The 16,435-nt window shown below is 46.4% G+C and overlaps 1 protein-coding gene across 4 annotated transcripts in view; it reads right to left on the bottom strand.

Annotated features, from left to right (window-relative positions):
* The window catches only part of FRMD5 (FERM domain containing 5), a 74,147-nt gene that overhangs the window by 55,961 nt on the left and 1,751 nt on the right, over window positions 1–16,435 (bottom strand). The window contains exon 1 of one of the 4 annotated variants that reach the window (XM_089539381.1): window positions 16,202–16,243. The exons of 2 other annotated variants lie outside the window; for them this stretch is intronic. In XM_089539381.1, the coding sequence (XP_089395507.1) occupies window positions 16,202–16,207 (6 nt within the window). In that variant the 5' untranslated portion in view covers window positions 16,208–16,243. Of the gene's footprint in view, window positions 1–12,752; window positions 12,775–16,201; window positions 16,244–16,435 lie in introns of those variants that run through there. One more of the 4 variants, XM_089539385.1, reaches the window with a different exon arrangement.

Raw genomic sequence — 16,435 nt, 5'->3', positions numbered from 1 at the left:
CTAGATTATGGAAAGAGGAAGAAGTGGAGAACTCAGCCACTGGCTGGGAAGACTTTAAGGGGCATCCATCCCTTGCTGCACACACACTTTGGGGTTAAACTAGAAACACACGAAGCAGAAATTGGTGTTGTTTAGCATCCTTATAATGACTTCGATGATGACATGCATATCAGATTTGCAAATGATACTAAATTGGGTAGCAGGGAGGGTAGCTAATACCCCAGAGGACAGGAACCAAATTCAAAATGACTTTGGTAGATTAGAGAGCTGGGCCAAAACTCACAAAATGAGTTTCAACAGGGATAAATGTCACTTAGGTGGTAAAGATGGAAAGCACAAATACAGGATGGATGACACCTTGCTTGTGATAAAAGTATTACATGTGAAAAGGATCTAGGAGCCTTAGTAAGCCACAAGCTAAACATGAGCCAATAGTGTGAAGCAGCAGCCAAAAGGGCCAATGCAATTCTGGGTGGCATCAACAAAGACACAGTGTCCAGATCAAGGAAAAGTCATAGTGCTACACAATTCTGGCTTGGTCAGACCTCACCTGGAATCCTGTGTCCGGTTCTGGGCACCACAGTTCAAGAAAGATATGGACAAGCTGGAAAATGTCCAGAGAAAGGTGACCAAGATGATCAAAGAATCATAGAATTGGAAGAGACCTCAAGGGCCATCCATTCTAACCTCCTGCCATGCAGGAATACACAAAGTTTTGGAAAGAGCTGTTCAACAACAGCACAGATTGCCTTGGAGAATGACGGACTCTCTGTCTTTGGAGACCTTCAAGCAGACGTTGGATGGCATTTGTTGAGAGTGCTTCAGTTGTGTCTTCTTGCACAGCAGAACCCATGGAACCCATGTACTTTGTCCAACTGGGTTACAGGAAAGATGGGAATAAAAGAGGGAGGAAGCTAGAGCAATGAATATATTATACTCTTGCCCTATTTGAGATGTAACAATGCAAAGCGTGTCCCTGTGGTGCTTCTATGCCTTTTGGAAAACCTTAAATCTATTCCTTGGAGGCACCAACCTAATTCAAATCAATAGATTTTGATTAAGAGAGTTACAATTCTGTTCACATAAGGTGGCAAACTCCAACCTGTAACTATTTTCCCATTTCTATAAATTCTGAATCCAATTCATTACCTGTGAGAGAAAACCTCTCCTTCCTAGCAGGCCCTTTATTGCTGATAAGAAAAGCACAATTTCCCTCAACAGTCACTATCTCCAGAAGGCCTTTCACTCAAGGAAGGGTCTGTGAAGCTCAAGGCGGAAATCAAGTCTCCAGTCTGTGGCAAGCTTAAATGTAGAAAAGGAAGCATGGAGGTGTTTCTATCTAAAGTGATCCGGAAATGTCAGGGGAGATTATGGCAACTTTGGGCAACGCAGGAGACTGGAGGAAGACTCTTTTTAATGACCAATGGGGAGAAAAGTGTATATTCTCCATCCTCAACACTCTCTCTCACACACACAAAGAGAGAGAGAGAGAGAGAGAGATCTAGAAAAGTTACATTTTAGACTACATCTCCCATAAGTTTGGAAGCTAGAGGAGCTGGATAAAATGTTCTTTCCCCTATCCTAGTCATCATTGGATTATAATTGGAGACTTTGGAGACCAGGGTTCAAATCCCCACCGAGCCATAGAAACTCACAAGTCACACTCTCTCAGCCTCAGAGGAAGGCAAAGGCAAACTTCTTCTGAACAAACTGTGCCAAGAAAAACCCACGATAGGCCTTAGGGTCTCCATAAGCCAGACAGCAAACAACAAGTCAGTCAATCATCAGTGAGTGTCACCTGTGAGAAGCAGGACTTGGGGTCCTGAGGCTAGGCTAACTAGCGGCAGCCAATGGCTTCCATGTCAGTGGTGCATCAAGCATTGAAGGGGCTACCCAAAGTATGCCAATATAGATGCCCCCATAGCTTCAGCACTTTGAATAGCTCCTTTAAAGTTGCAACTCAAGTTGTCCAGAGGGACAGGGATGAACAAATTCACACTTCCAAGGAATGCTGTTTCTTGAGCAAAAGCAAGGCAGGAGAGGCCAAAGAGTCTCTGGAAAGCAGAGGGGACCAAGCCAACGTTCCCTGGCACCAAGGAATCCCCTCTTGGAACCAAAAGGCACCGGCTGGAGCCTGCCAGGGTGCAGATATTGCTAGAAATACCTGCATCAGTAGGAAAACCCAGACACCGCGCCTTTTTGCTCTTCCTCCGGGCGACTGCCGGGAGGTCTTTCTCGGGCAACTCACAGACTTCCATTCTCCATCTCATTTCCATTGCCATCTGCATTCAGGGGCACATCCATATGTCAAGACCCAGATGGGCCTGCTGTGTGCAGTCTAGACCTGAATCTAAATGCAAGGCGCCATTTGCACAAAGGAGCAACTTGAAGCGGGGCAAGGGGAGAGTTTTATGCCAGCATTGGGCAACTACCGAGAGAAAGACTTGAGGCCAACAGAGACATTACTGAGTAGTGAAGGAGTGGCTTCCCCATGGCTACCCACACAAATCTGGTAATGCAATGGCTGAAGAACTCAGAATGTATTGGAGTAAATGTGGCCTCCAGGCTACAAGCGGCCTCTGCTCCTGATTCTGTAGCAACAGGGGAGACCGCCAAAGCCCAAACTTCAGCAAAAATGAAAGACCGGAGGACTACTGGGAGGCCTCTTGGGCAACAAAATGCACACAAACCAACAGCAAAAACACTGCAGTTTGAGTAGATTTGCACCTCCTCCTTATGCACTTAATCACCCCCCCCCCATCTGATTTGGGGCTGAAACCAAAAGTGTTCTCATGCCACTTCTGAGTCAGCTGAGACGCATGGCTGCCAGAGGAGCCAGGAGGCACAAACCTGGCCTCCATCAGAGCTTGCCATGCCTGGCATGCATATATATAATATATATGCTCCTTTCGAAGGCAAGACACAAACAGCAAAGGCTCTTTGCCAAGTTCTGGATTTGCACCTTCCATGTCCACAAAGTCATGCACCTGTGCAATTCGCAGGTGAAATTGTTTGGTCCCCTTTCCATTGCGAATATGGAGATGGCCACTCTTACATTCACTTTAAACACCACCATTTTGCAAGGACATAAGGCATGGCAAGCATGCTGGCCACATGGAAAGCAAATCAGTTCTCCGTCGCATGATTATTTCCCCATGGATTCATTCTTTGGTGAAGCTCTTTGGGCCAAGAGTCTGTCTACAGTGGAAGGGCAGCTGCTGAGAGGCTCAGGGCCATTTTTCAAATGGGGCAAATGCTTAAGAGCTAGACTTTTGGAGGGACTCTAAAAAGCCTTTCCCCTTAAAATGGATTCTAAGGCTGCATCCACACTGGAGAAATAATCCAGTTTGGCATTGCTTTAACTCTTTCCTGGCTCAAGGCTATGGAATTCTGGGAGTTGGAGTTTGTTGTGGGGTCCAGAGCAGAGCAGAGAAACCCACAACATACTCCAACTCCCAGAATTCCATAGCCTTGAGCAGGATGCTGAAAAGCAGTGTCGGTTATTGCTTCAGTGTGGATGCAGCCTTACATTACCTTTACATGTGCAAAACAGATTTAATATTGGCTGAAATTAAAAATTAATCTTACATCAATATCATTAAATTCATTTAAAAAGCCACCCAATGATACTTGACTAATTATTATTAACTTGAGTCCCACGCCAGAAGAAAGCCAGGCTATGAATAAAGTAAAACAAAACCTTAAAAACACTTAGGCTGATATTATTAAAATGTTACAGACTGTGATATGGATATCAAATTAAATGGAACAAACCTGGCATTGAATTAACTGGACTCAAGGGCATTTAGTGCCTCTTCCCATAGAGTCTAGTGCATTTAGTGTTTTGTTGCTGGATTTCAGCAGCAAAGCAAAGTACCATTTCCAAAAAACCCCCAACAATGACAACCAACTACACAGAAGACACACTTTGGGGAGGCCAGGAGCACCAGCTATGCACAAGTGTGGGTTTATGTGTTTATGCACATGCATGTGTAATTTAATTCCATTTTAACGTACTGTTTTTTATGTTTTTAATTGTACTGTTCTTTTACCGTGGTTAGCTGCTCTAAAGAGCAGGATACAAATAAATATGATGGTGATGATGGTGATGCCAAAAAGGCCCTGGGAGCTGCATGTGGCCACAGACTGGGCTTTGCTGGCCTCCTTGCCCCCGACCCCCATTCTCTCTGAAGATGGGAGTTTTTCTGTTTTGGCCAGTGGCAAGAACACATCTGTCCACTGCCTCTTTTCCCTTCTCTTTCAAGGCAGGGAAGAGGCTGCCGCAAATAGCCGACATTTTCTTTTCCATCAGAGGAAACAGAGGAGCAGGCAACCTTCAACCACCCTCCAGCTGTGCAGCCTCTGAGAAGGAAATTGCTCCCTGATGCAGCTTTCCTCTAAGAGGGAGCCTCCGGGCCAAAAGGAGAACATGCTCAATGGCCAAGCCTTCCAGGTAAAGGCACCTGGGAGTTGCCCAGCCGTGCCCCATGGAAAGGCGCCACTGGGAAGCCCTCAGGCGTTCCCACTGGCCTGGGGCCAACAGGTGGCTCTGGGCTCAGAGGTCCACATTTGATGAGGCAGTGCATGAGCACGCTGGAAAGACTTTGGATGCTGTGATAAACTTTCCCACCACCATCTTCCTTCCCTTCTCCCCCTTTTGCCCCTGTTCTGAATGCAAGACACGACTTACCCCTTCTTCTGTCCCCAACAACTGCCCACTCTCTCATCCTCTCCTCTTGCCCTCCTGCTGTTTATAAAGGTCCCAAACACACTGCAGAAACAATCCAGTTTGAGACCACTTTAACTGACCTGGCTCAGTGCTAGGAAATTTTGGGAACCGTAGTTTTATAGATTTTTGTGGGGGGTTTTGGGCTATGTGGCCATATTTCCTGAAGGGTTTATTCCTGATGTTTCGCCAGCATCTGTGGTTGGCATCTTCTTCTGAATGCTGGCGAAACGTCAGCAATAAACTCTTCTAGAACATGGCCACGTAGCCCAAAAAACCCATAAATACCTATGGATGCTGGCCATGAAAGCCTTCGACATCACAAACCATAGTTTTGTTAGCCTTATCTGCAAGAGAGCTCTGGAGCCACAATAAACTGTAATTCCCAGGATTTCCTAGCATTGATCCAGGGCAGTTAAAGCGGTCTCAAACTGGATTATTTCTGCAGTGTGTTTTGGATCATTGTTGCCAGAAACTGCATTTCATATTCTGGAAAATTATCAGAGGCGATCCCTGGGGAGGAAAGAAGCAGAGGTTCTTCCAAAGCCTGAAACACCACCTATTGCCTCAAACTAAAGGAAAGAGCCATGGGTGGGTGCATTGTATATCCCCCCCAAAGTTTGGTTTCTTGCTGCCTCCAAGGCCCCTTTTATTTCGTTTGCCCCTCTTCCACCAGCGGAAAGTGACCATAATAAACTCCCAGCTCACTCTCCTTTCTTTTGGCTCCAGCACTGAGGGCATTGCCTAGGAGATGCAGCATTCATTCATCCATTCATTCACTCATTCACTCCCATGTTCCCATAGAGATTGTGAGCCCCACAAGCCATAGGAGAATGTCGACTCCTCGTTTCTTAAAGGATCCACAGAACAAAGACAAAATTAAAGACACTGTTATGGATTGCCTGGTGGGCATCTATCTACTACAAGGCCTCTACACTGCTTGGATTTATATGCTTTCTCAGGTTTGCTTCTAAGACCAACTTTACACCTCCTCTTCACCCATTCTGCGTAAAACATAAAACCTAGCCCTGATTCTCCCAAACCACATGTCTATAAAAGCAACCCCCTCCACCTTCTCTCCGACATGTTTCTATAGCAAAACTTTTCTTGTGCCTCTGAGATCACATATAGCAGGTTTACTGCTCCCAGATCTTCCCTTGAAATGCTTATAATGAGTGATTCCCCTTCGATTCATGGCCTCTTCACGCATCCCCCGTCCCTCCTCCTTCCTTGCACAGAAAAGGAATCTGTCCCAGGAAACTGTGGGAAGAAAACACAGCTCTTCAAGGGAAAGAAAGACCAACAACTGCCCAAGAAGAAGGGGAAGAAGCATTTGGAGCGTTTGAGGAAGACGAGGATGATCTCAGGATGGAAAGAGGAACTGTCAACACAAGCTGCTAATTTTGCAGTCACAGGTGAACTACAACAAAATTAAGGATTCAAATCATTTCATAGTCAGACAGAATACAACGAAGCCAGACATTTAAAAAATCAAGAGATGTTCCACACTTCAGTTCCCTCTGTCTACATCATCACTATTTAAAATTTATAGCCTACATCCCCCTCAGCCTAGATATTCTGGGCAGATGCAATACATTTAAATAGTCAGAAACCAGGACTAAATTATTAAATCAAGAAAAACAAGAGTGGCCCAAAATAAGCCAGACTCCTTGCAAAATTCAGCAAGGGGATGGGTCCCCACCAGCCTCCGTTCAGTCGTTGCGTCGGGAGGGAAATTCTTGGATAACTCTGCAGATAATGTTATTACATGTTATCAAAAGGCTGCTCTTCAGATTATGCATGCATTTAGAAGGGCAGCGTCCTTTTCAAACACACACGTCTCTTGAGCAGCCCTCCTTCTCGTTTCTTCTGCAACAAGGGCCTTTGTTCGCGGAGAACGCTCCCACAAAAGTAACCTTGCAAACAGCTCAGAACGAGAGAGAGAGAGAGAGAGAGAGAGAGAGGCTTACACAATGTGTCTGGAAATGGTGGGCAGGAAAGATGAATGTGACTAAAATCCTTAGATGTGTAGGAAAGAAATCTGAATGTATGGGGAAAACAGGGCCTTGCATTAATACTTTGTTTAGAGGCGCAACAGAAAATCTAACTACAAACCTTGCAAGGAAACATCTTCTACAGAAGTTGGTGGTGAAAAGCACTTGTTGGGGAAAGCTGCAATCCCATGACTGCCTCTGTTTGTTCGAGGGCCAGCCATCTCTAGAGACGAGGGCTATGGAAAAACAAGGTCTCTCTGCTCCTGAGCTTTTACAGGAACCCAGTCATCTTGGCATGACAAGACTGCCCTGGCAGCATTTGGCAACCTCTTTGAAAGACCTCATCTCTGGAGTGAGACCAAGATGCCAATTACTTCCATCATGGGTTTAGCAGTTTTTCCCCAAATACATTCAGTGCAACACTCTTGTTTCTGCAGAAAGCAAGAGTCTTTCTTCCAAACACACACAGTGCAAACACAACAGAGCAAAGTGATGGCTCACAAAGAGAGGAAGAACCCATCCAATGCTACTGCTTCTTCTAGTTCAAGCAACAAGGCAATCGTGAGCACATCCTTTAAAAAAACACGGTGCATTTGCCAGAAAGGCAAAAAAGCCACTTGTGAAAATGTACAGATTTTATTGAAGATTTGTTTAAAGCCCAGCATTTTGTGGTAAACTGGGAAGAATGTTTTTGTAGAGTGAAGTCAAAGGCTGGGAAAATACTCAGGAAAAACATCATGGAAAAACGATTCTAGAACACATCTTGAAACAGCGTTTACAAGTTTTTGGTGGCTTCTCTGGGCTATGTGGCCATGTTCTAGAAGAATCTAGAATGATCACTCATTAAACAGAATAAACTCCTCTAGAACATGGCCACAGGGCCCGGAAAACCCACAAAAAACCATGGATGCTGGCCATAAAAGCCTTCGACGTCACGAAGTTTACAAGGCTAGTTGGACCTTAGCTCTACCCAGATGAGAAAAGCTTTGGCCTCCAAGACCAAGACAACCTCTTCCCTGTTCCCTGTTTCTCTCTCTGCTCAGAGAATCATTTGTACCAGATAGGAAAGATTAACATATATACGTCAGTCTTGCATTTGTAACATGAAAGGTACATATCCCCCCCACTCCACCTAAAAAGAAGTGGGAAAAAGAAAAGCTGTTGGGGCAAAGCAGAGGAAACAGAATCACACTCTCCGAGAAGAAAAAGGGTGGCTTTTTATGTAAGGCAGCATTCCAAGGAGAAGACTGGAGCCAGGAAGATGCAGCCCAAGGCAGAAGGGCAGGAAGGGAGAGGAAAGCTGGCTCTCCCGTCAGGTGAGAACAAGATCAAACTCTGGGGGTTTGTGCAACCCTGAAGAGGATATCGTCCTTGAGGAACTCCTGAGAAAATACAACTGCTTGATAATGGCATTTACACAAGTATAAAGACACAACTGGACACTGGCTTGGAAACATGGATTTCAGGGATTGTGCCCATTAACCTGACACTGTCCCCCTCAGGGTCAGAGGCTGGGCCAAAGCGCATGCAAAGGATGGCAGGGATTGTGCCCATTAACCTGACACTGTCCCCCTCAGGGTCAGAGGCTGGGCCAAAGCGCATGCAAAGGATGGCAGGGACTCCTTGAAATTACCCAGGCTGAAGGGAGTCCTCTTGTAAGGCCTGGGCCTCTTATCCTAAGAAATGGGCTGGGCATGCAGCAGAAGTCAGTGGGCAAAATAAAGGAGGAAGAGGATGGCTGGGTAGCAGGACAACAGCAGCACCGGCCAAACTCCCTTGTCATAAAATCACAGAATCATAGAGTTGGAAGAGACTACAAGGGCCCTGATCCAATCCAACCCCCCTTCTGCCATGCAGGAAATTGAAATCAAAGCATTCCCATTGACAGATGGCCATCCAGTCTCTGCTGAAAAACAGCCTCCAAAGAAGGAGACTCCACCAAAATCTCCGAGGAAGAAGTGTGTTCCACAGTTGAACAGCCCTTATTCTCAGGAAGTTCCTCCTAATGTTGAACTGGAATCTCTTTTCCTGGAGCTTGCACCCATTGCTCCATTGGGTCCTAGTCTCTACTGCTCCTTGCAACCGACTTTTGGGAGTGAGCCTGTGTGTGTGCATGTGTGTCCCAGTTTCCCCAGTCCCTGCCTCCAGTGACCATCCAGTGAGGAAGATGCCCCTCCGCTAAGAGTTGGGTGGGTGGCAGGCCTTGAGACAGGACTCGGCAGCCTAATTTAAAGTGGCACCCGTCAAAGCATCTGGGTAATTTGGTGCGATGGTTCCGCTCGGGACATCCACTGGGCTATAATGATGTTTCCGTGCCACTCCGTAAAACCTGGGTGATTTGACTGACACCATCAGCTTCCCAGAGGGGAAACACAGCCTTGTCCTTACACGCTCCACAAGGCAGGGCCAAGGCTGGCCCAAACGCCCGGTCCTCCTCCAAGGCCAAAGTGCCCCTGCAATCCATGGCTGCCTCCCAAAAAGGTGACCTTGGCTTGTAACAAAGAAAGAAGGAATGAAAAAAGAAAAAGAAAGAGTGGATATAGCAAAGAGACTTCTCAGGACAATGTGGTCATCCTTCTTTGTGCCAAGAGGAAACCTTTCACCTGGGTCTAATGCTTGATGAGAAGAAACTGGCTTTTTCAGAGGCTGCTGCATGACTAGTAGATGCTCAAATACTCTGAGGAACAGTGAGCAACAATTGCCTTTTTCAGCAAGATGGGGCCTCTGACACTTACCCTAATCTATCAAGATATGTAGAAGGAAAGGGCTTCTTTTAAACAAAGGTGTCGCTTGAGATAAGAAGGTGCCGACTCAAGCAGCACACAAACAGGGATGACGTTGTCTGTTCCAATAAAAACCAGGATCCAAATAATTTCACCCCCAATGTAAATAAAGAACAGAAAATAAAATAAGCCAAGGAGCTTAACAAACGTGAGACAGAGCCACATCAGGACAAGGAGACCTGCGGCGGCAACAACAGAAACAAAAAAGCCCACAAACGCAAATACAAACACACAAGATGGAAGAAAGGGGGGGGGGGACAGTCACACAATCCTGGCCATGACTGTGTCTCTGCTGCCTCCATCTCACAAGAGACCCATGTGGACCAAAGACCAGTACCCAGCTGGACTGTAGGTCCCAGTGGGGCACTCTCTTCTTTGGCCCCAGCCTCTCTTAGAGGCACTGCCCAGAGGAAGGTCTCAGGGAGAGAGACTACTATTGGCATCCCAAGTCATTACAAGGCATCATGAGTTAAAGTCAGCCTCTGGCTCCTTTTTTAGGGTCTCCAGGTCACAGCATGGTCTCCTCTCTTTCTACGACTCAGACTGAGAACTGGCACAATTGACAATTTAAGTGTACTATTTTTTAAAAAAACAAACCCATCCTTTCAAACTATTTGCCAAAACACACACACACACACAGAGGCTCAAAGTATGCCACCCTCCACACATTGGGTCACAAAGTTTTGCACGCAACCTCCTCTGACCCAAGAAGCTGCTCAAAAGCAAATCCGCCTGTGGTTCAATGGTGACAGGTAAGAGGACACCTCCATCGCAGTGAAGCTGCGCTCAGTAAGTTTGCAGCTGTCATTTATAATGAGAGCTGCTTCAGACCTGCAAACGCGGCCATCCCAAAAGCCTCCCTGCTAATCATTTAACCTCCTGTTTTAAGATGACTGAGAGCAACCGAAGCAAAGAGGGATGGAGCTGCCTCTTAATGAGGCTCCTCTGCTTCTGGGCTGCCCCTTGGATCAAGGGCTCCGCAGCCACTGGCCTACATAAGGCTAAAACAGAACAGCGGAGAGGCCTAGATGAGTCTCTTGCTCCTCAAAACGTCAGGAGGACCCACTGAAGCGCCGGCATACATTCATGCTCCATACATGCTCACCACCTTTATTCTGCTTTCACCTGCCCATACCGAGTCTTAGGCATTTTATGCTGCACTGATTTTACGGTTTTATGTTCCGTTCTGTTTCTAAGCTGCCCAGAGAAGTTGATACCACAAGGCAGAATATAAACATCATAAATAGAAGATATTATGGTCAAGGACCACCTGGAAATGCCACTGCCTGCTTCCCAAAGAAGAGCCTGGGGAAACCAGCCTGGCCCCATCTGCCAGACAGAGAAGGGTCCACTAAAGGAAGTTGCTGTCCTCTTCCTCTGCTAGAAGATATGCCCAGCCAGCCATAGCTCTGGGAAGACTGAGTTAAAGAGGGGCCCTTTGTAGCCCAACCCTTAAGAGCTTCTCTGAAACCAATACCTCTATTGATGCCAGTCAAAATGCACAAAATACATGATGTGTGCCTACATTAGTCCCAAGTAGATATGCACCATTCAGATCAATGGGATTCACATGAATGGTGACTAGCAAATCCCACTCCTTTCAATGGGTCTGTTCCAATTAGGACTAAAACTGTGCTTAGCAATGCGCATATACAACTCCCATCTGTCACAGGATGTCATGTTGATCACTGATTTGAGGAGCAGGCAGGCAGAAGGATGGCAGTGTAGTTCATCATATATCTGCATCTCTCTCTCTCTCTCTCTCTCTCTCTCTGTGTCTCTCTTTCTGCCATGTTTAGGAAAAGGCTTTGAAACAAGCACTTTGCTGGCCCCAGAATTTCCCTTCTGTACCGATGGAGATGCATTTCTTTCCGAAGCTCTGGTGGGGCTGCCCAACTGTGGCACCAACCGCAGGCAGAAGTAGGCTGAAATTGCTCTTCAGACCCAGACCAGATCTATCTTCCTATTTTGGGAGAGGAGCACAAGATCGAAAACTGACTCGCTTCCTTCAGATCAGACCTACTGGACAAATCTCACTCTTCCACACCACTCTCTTGCTCTAACCAACAAATCTATCATCCCCATGATTTAGGACCAATCGCAAATAGATTCCCAAATAGGCTGGGTGCTTTGAATTGCAAATGGGAGACCAGTTCCAAGATCTCAGGGAGCCTGGCAAGGATGATAGTATAACAGATGGCATCCCAAAATCCCATGCGACAGAATGCATGTGCCCAACTTCTCAAGAGCAAAGCCTATGTTCAAACAGACCCTTCTATGCACTGGATTCAACAGCCCTGGAGCGCTGAGTTCATGCGTGCGGCTGCTCCGGCACAAACATCATCATGCCCACTACCTCATGCACGATTGTCAGGTTACAAACAGGACCTGGCTTTAAGCTCTGGGAGGTCTTGGCCATTTTGCTGGTGCTCCCAAAGCTAAGCAGGAAAACATTTTAGGGGATGGACTATCAAGGCAAAGGATGCACTGGTAACAGGCAAACCCTCCAGCTCAATTTTTAGCTCAGCTAGCCATGCTTTACTTTCCCCACTATTCATAAAATGATGGATTTTTCCCCCTGGGTGCCATTCCAAACCTAAGAACCTCATTGCAATGCCGCTTTGATGCCTTTGAGGGTATGATTAGGTTTCCAAATACCTATGCGCATTTCCTCATGAACCCAAGGACCTTGCTGGGAAATCCACTTGTGCTCACTCTCTCTGCCTCAGACATCACAAACTCCAGGGAGAACTCCATCTCCCAGGATCCCTTGTGCCTGGCATGGTGCTGTTGCCACATCTCAGGTGAAAGAGGAAGGAAAGGAGAGAGGAAAGGTGGCCTCCAGAGACAAAGCCGTCACTCTGACACCAAGTAAATTTGGTGGAAGTGGCAAGGATTCCCCCCCCCCCAGTTCAGTTTATAATCTGAACTGGATTAGAACTCTTAAAACCCATTAATATTGACATCTCATTGTAGGAAAGCATGATACACCCGCAGGTTATGGATTTCAACAGCCTCAGGAAGAACCATGCGCAGGTGGGCCTGCTTCTTACAAACTCTGACTGCAATCTCAGATCACATGCCCATGAGAAATGTAAATAATTCCTACCTTGGGTCCCAGTACTGAGCAAAAAAGCAACACATAACATTGAAGAATTTGTATACTGATAAAAGCATTTAAATTCATACATTCACTGATTACTTAGCAATGTATGCAACAAATAGTCTTTCAGCATATTAAATACTCACCAAACATGCCAATAGAAATTCTTGAAGGCAGCAGAAGACCCCCCCTTCCTCAGATGCATGCAGTGTTGCCCTGGCGCATGTTTGAGGGCAAGTGGGCAATGAGGAGGGACCACAAACAGCAAGACCAGAAAATGAAATGTAGGAAGCCCAGATGGGCACAAATAGCTTATTAACATTGGCCATTAGCAAACAGCTGTAGCTGGATGAGCTGATTTGCACCTGTAGTAGGATTCCCCAAATCTACTCTTAGTCAAGCCACAAGAGACATAGCTGAACCTCTCAGTAAATTCTGGTGCAGCTGTTTTGCAACAAAATCTGTCTTTGCAATTTTCTTAAACAAGGAAAGTAGGAACCAGAGCATGGTGCTGATCTAATGCACCCTTCATCCCACCCCCAGCCACTACATATCACCATTTCTTATGCCAGGCCTCCATCCACACATTCCTTTGCAAGGAGACTGGATTGCTTTTTCTTACATATTGGTGGCAAATAAACAGAGGCATCACTCAGTCAGTGGCAGTGGACCCACTCTGGGCTTTAGACCGAACCTAGCATGGGCTTTCCAAGGAGCTCAACCTGGGTTTGAGGGGGTTTAGCACCTTGGATAACTCCTTCAAAATATGACCCTAAAGCCTAAAGAAAACAAGGCAAGAAAAACTGGTCCAGTATTTTCTTTCTTTCTTTCTTCTTGCACAACAAAGGAATAGGACTATTGGGAGAGGGGAAATTAATTTGGGGGAGTTAGGGAGCAATAAATACTTGGAGGGAACCTAATGAGAAATGAGTTGGCAGGAATTCCTTAAAGGAGTATTTACTGGGACAAAATATGTCATTTCAGTAGAAATCCATTCTGGGGGGAGGGAGGCATCTGTAAGGAGAAGGAATCTTCTCAAAGCGCATGGGGAGCAGAAGCAGCGGCGGATGTTCTCTTCGGACACAAGATTGCTCCCTGCAGCACTGATGCTGCCAGGATCCGTTCCAAAAGAGCCAACGAGACCAAGATCCCCTATTTCTGAAAGCGGCCAGCTGGCTGTTCATCCTTGGAAACCATGCAAGCTAGGAAGCCACAAAGCAGGGAAAGCTTCTGCTGCCTCCATCTATTATCCCCTTCCTCTAGCCTTTAACAGTGTTGTCATTTTTAAAAGGCACCCAATGCTGTCCCTATCAATTCTATGCCTTCATGATACACTGTGCAAAATATCCCACATGTGCAGGGATGAGGAAGGAGGAGACGACCCTCTTGGACTCTGTGGGGCATTCTGGCAAAAGGGGAGCAAAGACGCAGGCAATGGGTTTACTGGGCAGATGCAGGAGCCCACGTTTCTACCCGTGTTTGCAGCAAGTCCCTTGCTCCTCACTTGGCTTGAGTCCTTTGCCTTCTGTAAAAGAGATGCAGCTGCAGCTGCTGTGCTTTCCCCCCTCCGTCCCCATTGCTGCTGCAGGATCCTTTTTGTCAAAAGCAAAGGGGAGGGAGGATGAAAGACCATAGCCTTGTCCAAGGTTAACAAACTGAGCACAATGGCCAGGATACAGGCAAAGAATCTCATTTATTTGCCTCACATTTGCTGCAGTGCCATGGGTGCTAGGCTCGGCATTCGGATTATGCCTCCTCTTCCCATCATCCGGCACTTTGACTGGAGCAGTGGGAAGCTTTGGGCTTTCAATATAGACTTCACAAGCTGGATGGGGGCTGCAAAAGTGCCATTGGGCTTTTAAAACAGAGGTTAGATGGCCAACTGTCAGTGATGCTTTAGACACAGGTTTCTGCACTGAGGATGAGTTGGTATTGATCAGTGGTCCCCAAACTTTGGTCTTCCAGATGTTTTGGACTTCAACTCCCAGAATTCCCAACTGTTGCTCAAGCTGGGAGTCAAAGTCCAAAACGCCTGGAAGGCCAAAGATTGGGAATCCTTGGTCTAGAGGACCCTTTTGGGTGCATTCCAACTCTAGGATCCTATGCGCCAGTAGCTGCTGCCATTGCTATCTAATGAACTCTATTCCAGCCAAAGAAACTTCCAGCTTTATCACAAGTGGAAGCAAATCAGAGATGCCTCCCAGTCTGTTTTGAACACCTTCCTTCTTCTAATGTCCTTAGCGGTATTATTAATATGGGAAATAGGTTGTCCTATTTTCCTGGCTAAATAGGTCCTTTCTCCACAAAGGCAATCTCTCTCCAGCGAAGGACTACAGATATGGGAGAACAGTGCTACCTTTTCAATTCATGGACAAACGGATGCAGCATAACTATCAGTGTGGGCTCAACTATTATCACAATTTAAAACCTTCTCTCACATCATCAGAGTATATCATTTTAACTAAACATCAAACACCAACCTGTTCTCACACATCCCAATTACATTTTTCCTGAGGCAGAATCTGCTTATTGCTATTGTTGTTATCAAAACCATAAACAAAATACTGTACAAAAATTGCATATGTCACGTATTGGTCTCCTGAAAAAGGGTAACACAGTGCACACCTTAAAAACCACTGGCAAAACCAGGTCCCTGAACCCAAGGAAGGAGTCTTGTCAGCATGTTTTAAAGGAATGACCTTCAGCTCTTGCTGACTTTCTGTCTGCAAGCTCTCTTACGTCTCGCAGGCAGCAATTCCTCTCAGTTGTAAAATGTTCCCCATTCCCCACTCCTCCGTTCCTCACAGGCTTTCTGCTTACAACACTCAGACCTTTCTCCTACTGCAGCCAGAGGCCTAGAGGAAAAGGAGAGGGAAATGAATGGAGGGGCACATTATTAGGGGGATATTAATATGGGAGGCCACCGCGGTGTAATGGTTTGAGAGCTGGATTATGACCCTGGAGACCAGTCTCTGCTCAGCCATGGAAACCCACCTTGGCCAAGTCACACTCTCTCAGCCACAGAGGAAAGTAAGGGTCAAACCTTGCTACACAAATCTTGTCAAGAAAACCCCACAACGAATTCACCTTAGAGTCGCCGTAAATTGGAAATGACTCGAAGGTACAAAACAACAAAGCCAGGGAATCATGTGGCTCTCGGTGTCCTTGCACTGCAACTCCCATCAGCGCAACTAGCCAGTATAGCCAATGATGAGGAGGAATGCTGGGAGCTGCAGTCCAAGAGCATTGGAAGCTCTGCATGACTCCCAGGCCTCTTGCAAATCAATAGTAGTACAGTTGGCCCTCCTTAGACACGGATTTCTTAGACATGGATTCAAGCATCCACGGTTTGAAAAATGTTCCCCAAAAGTATACATTTCAAATATCAAACCTTGATTTTCCTTTTTTAAATAAGGGACACCATTTTGCTACATCATTATACTGAATGGGACTTGAGCAGCCATGGATCTTGGAACCAAACCCCAGCGGATAACAAGGGCCCACTGTACTGTAATATCTGCTGAAGCTCTGGATGGGATCCAGAGACTAAAGGAACAGAAACATAAGTGGCAATCGGATGGAGACAGATACATACACACATCCCTGTTCCTTCGACTGGGGAAGGAGGGAAGGTGGCCCTGGGAGGAATGGACCTTTCTTGTCCATCTGCCAGACGCTGCTCAGAGCCTTCCTTCAGGCCACTCTTCTCAGTCGCCCTTTCCTTAAGAAAGCCACTTGGGAGTGGGAGCAGAGTGCTCTCAGACTGTAGCCCTGCAAGGACGCAATGGCCCTGGAGACGGTCAAACTCTCCCATCCCTCCCCAAACATG

Source organism: Sceloporus occidentalis, unplaced genomic scaffold, assembly GCF_023333645.1.
Source record: "Sceloporus occidentalis isolate IW3139 unplaced genomic scaffold, rSceOcc1.0.p SCAF_9, whole genome shotgun sequence".
NCBI lineage: Eukaryota > Metazoa > Chordata > Lepidosauria > Squamata > Phrynosomatidae > Sceloporus > Sceloporus occidentalis.
This window is presented reverse-complemented; position numbering and strand designations above follow the sequence as displayed.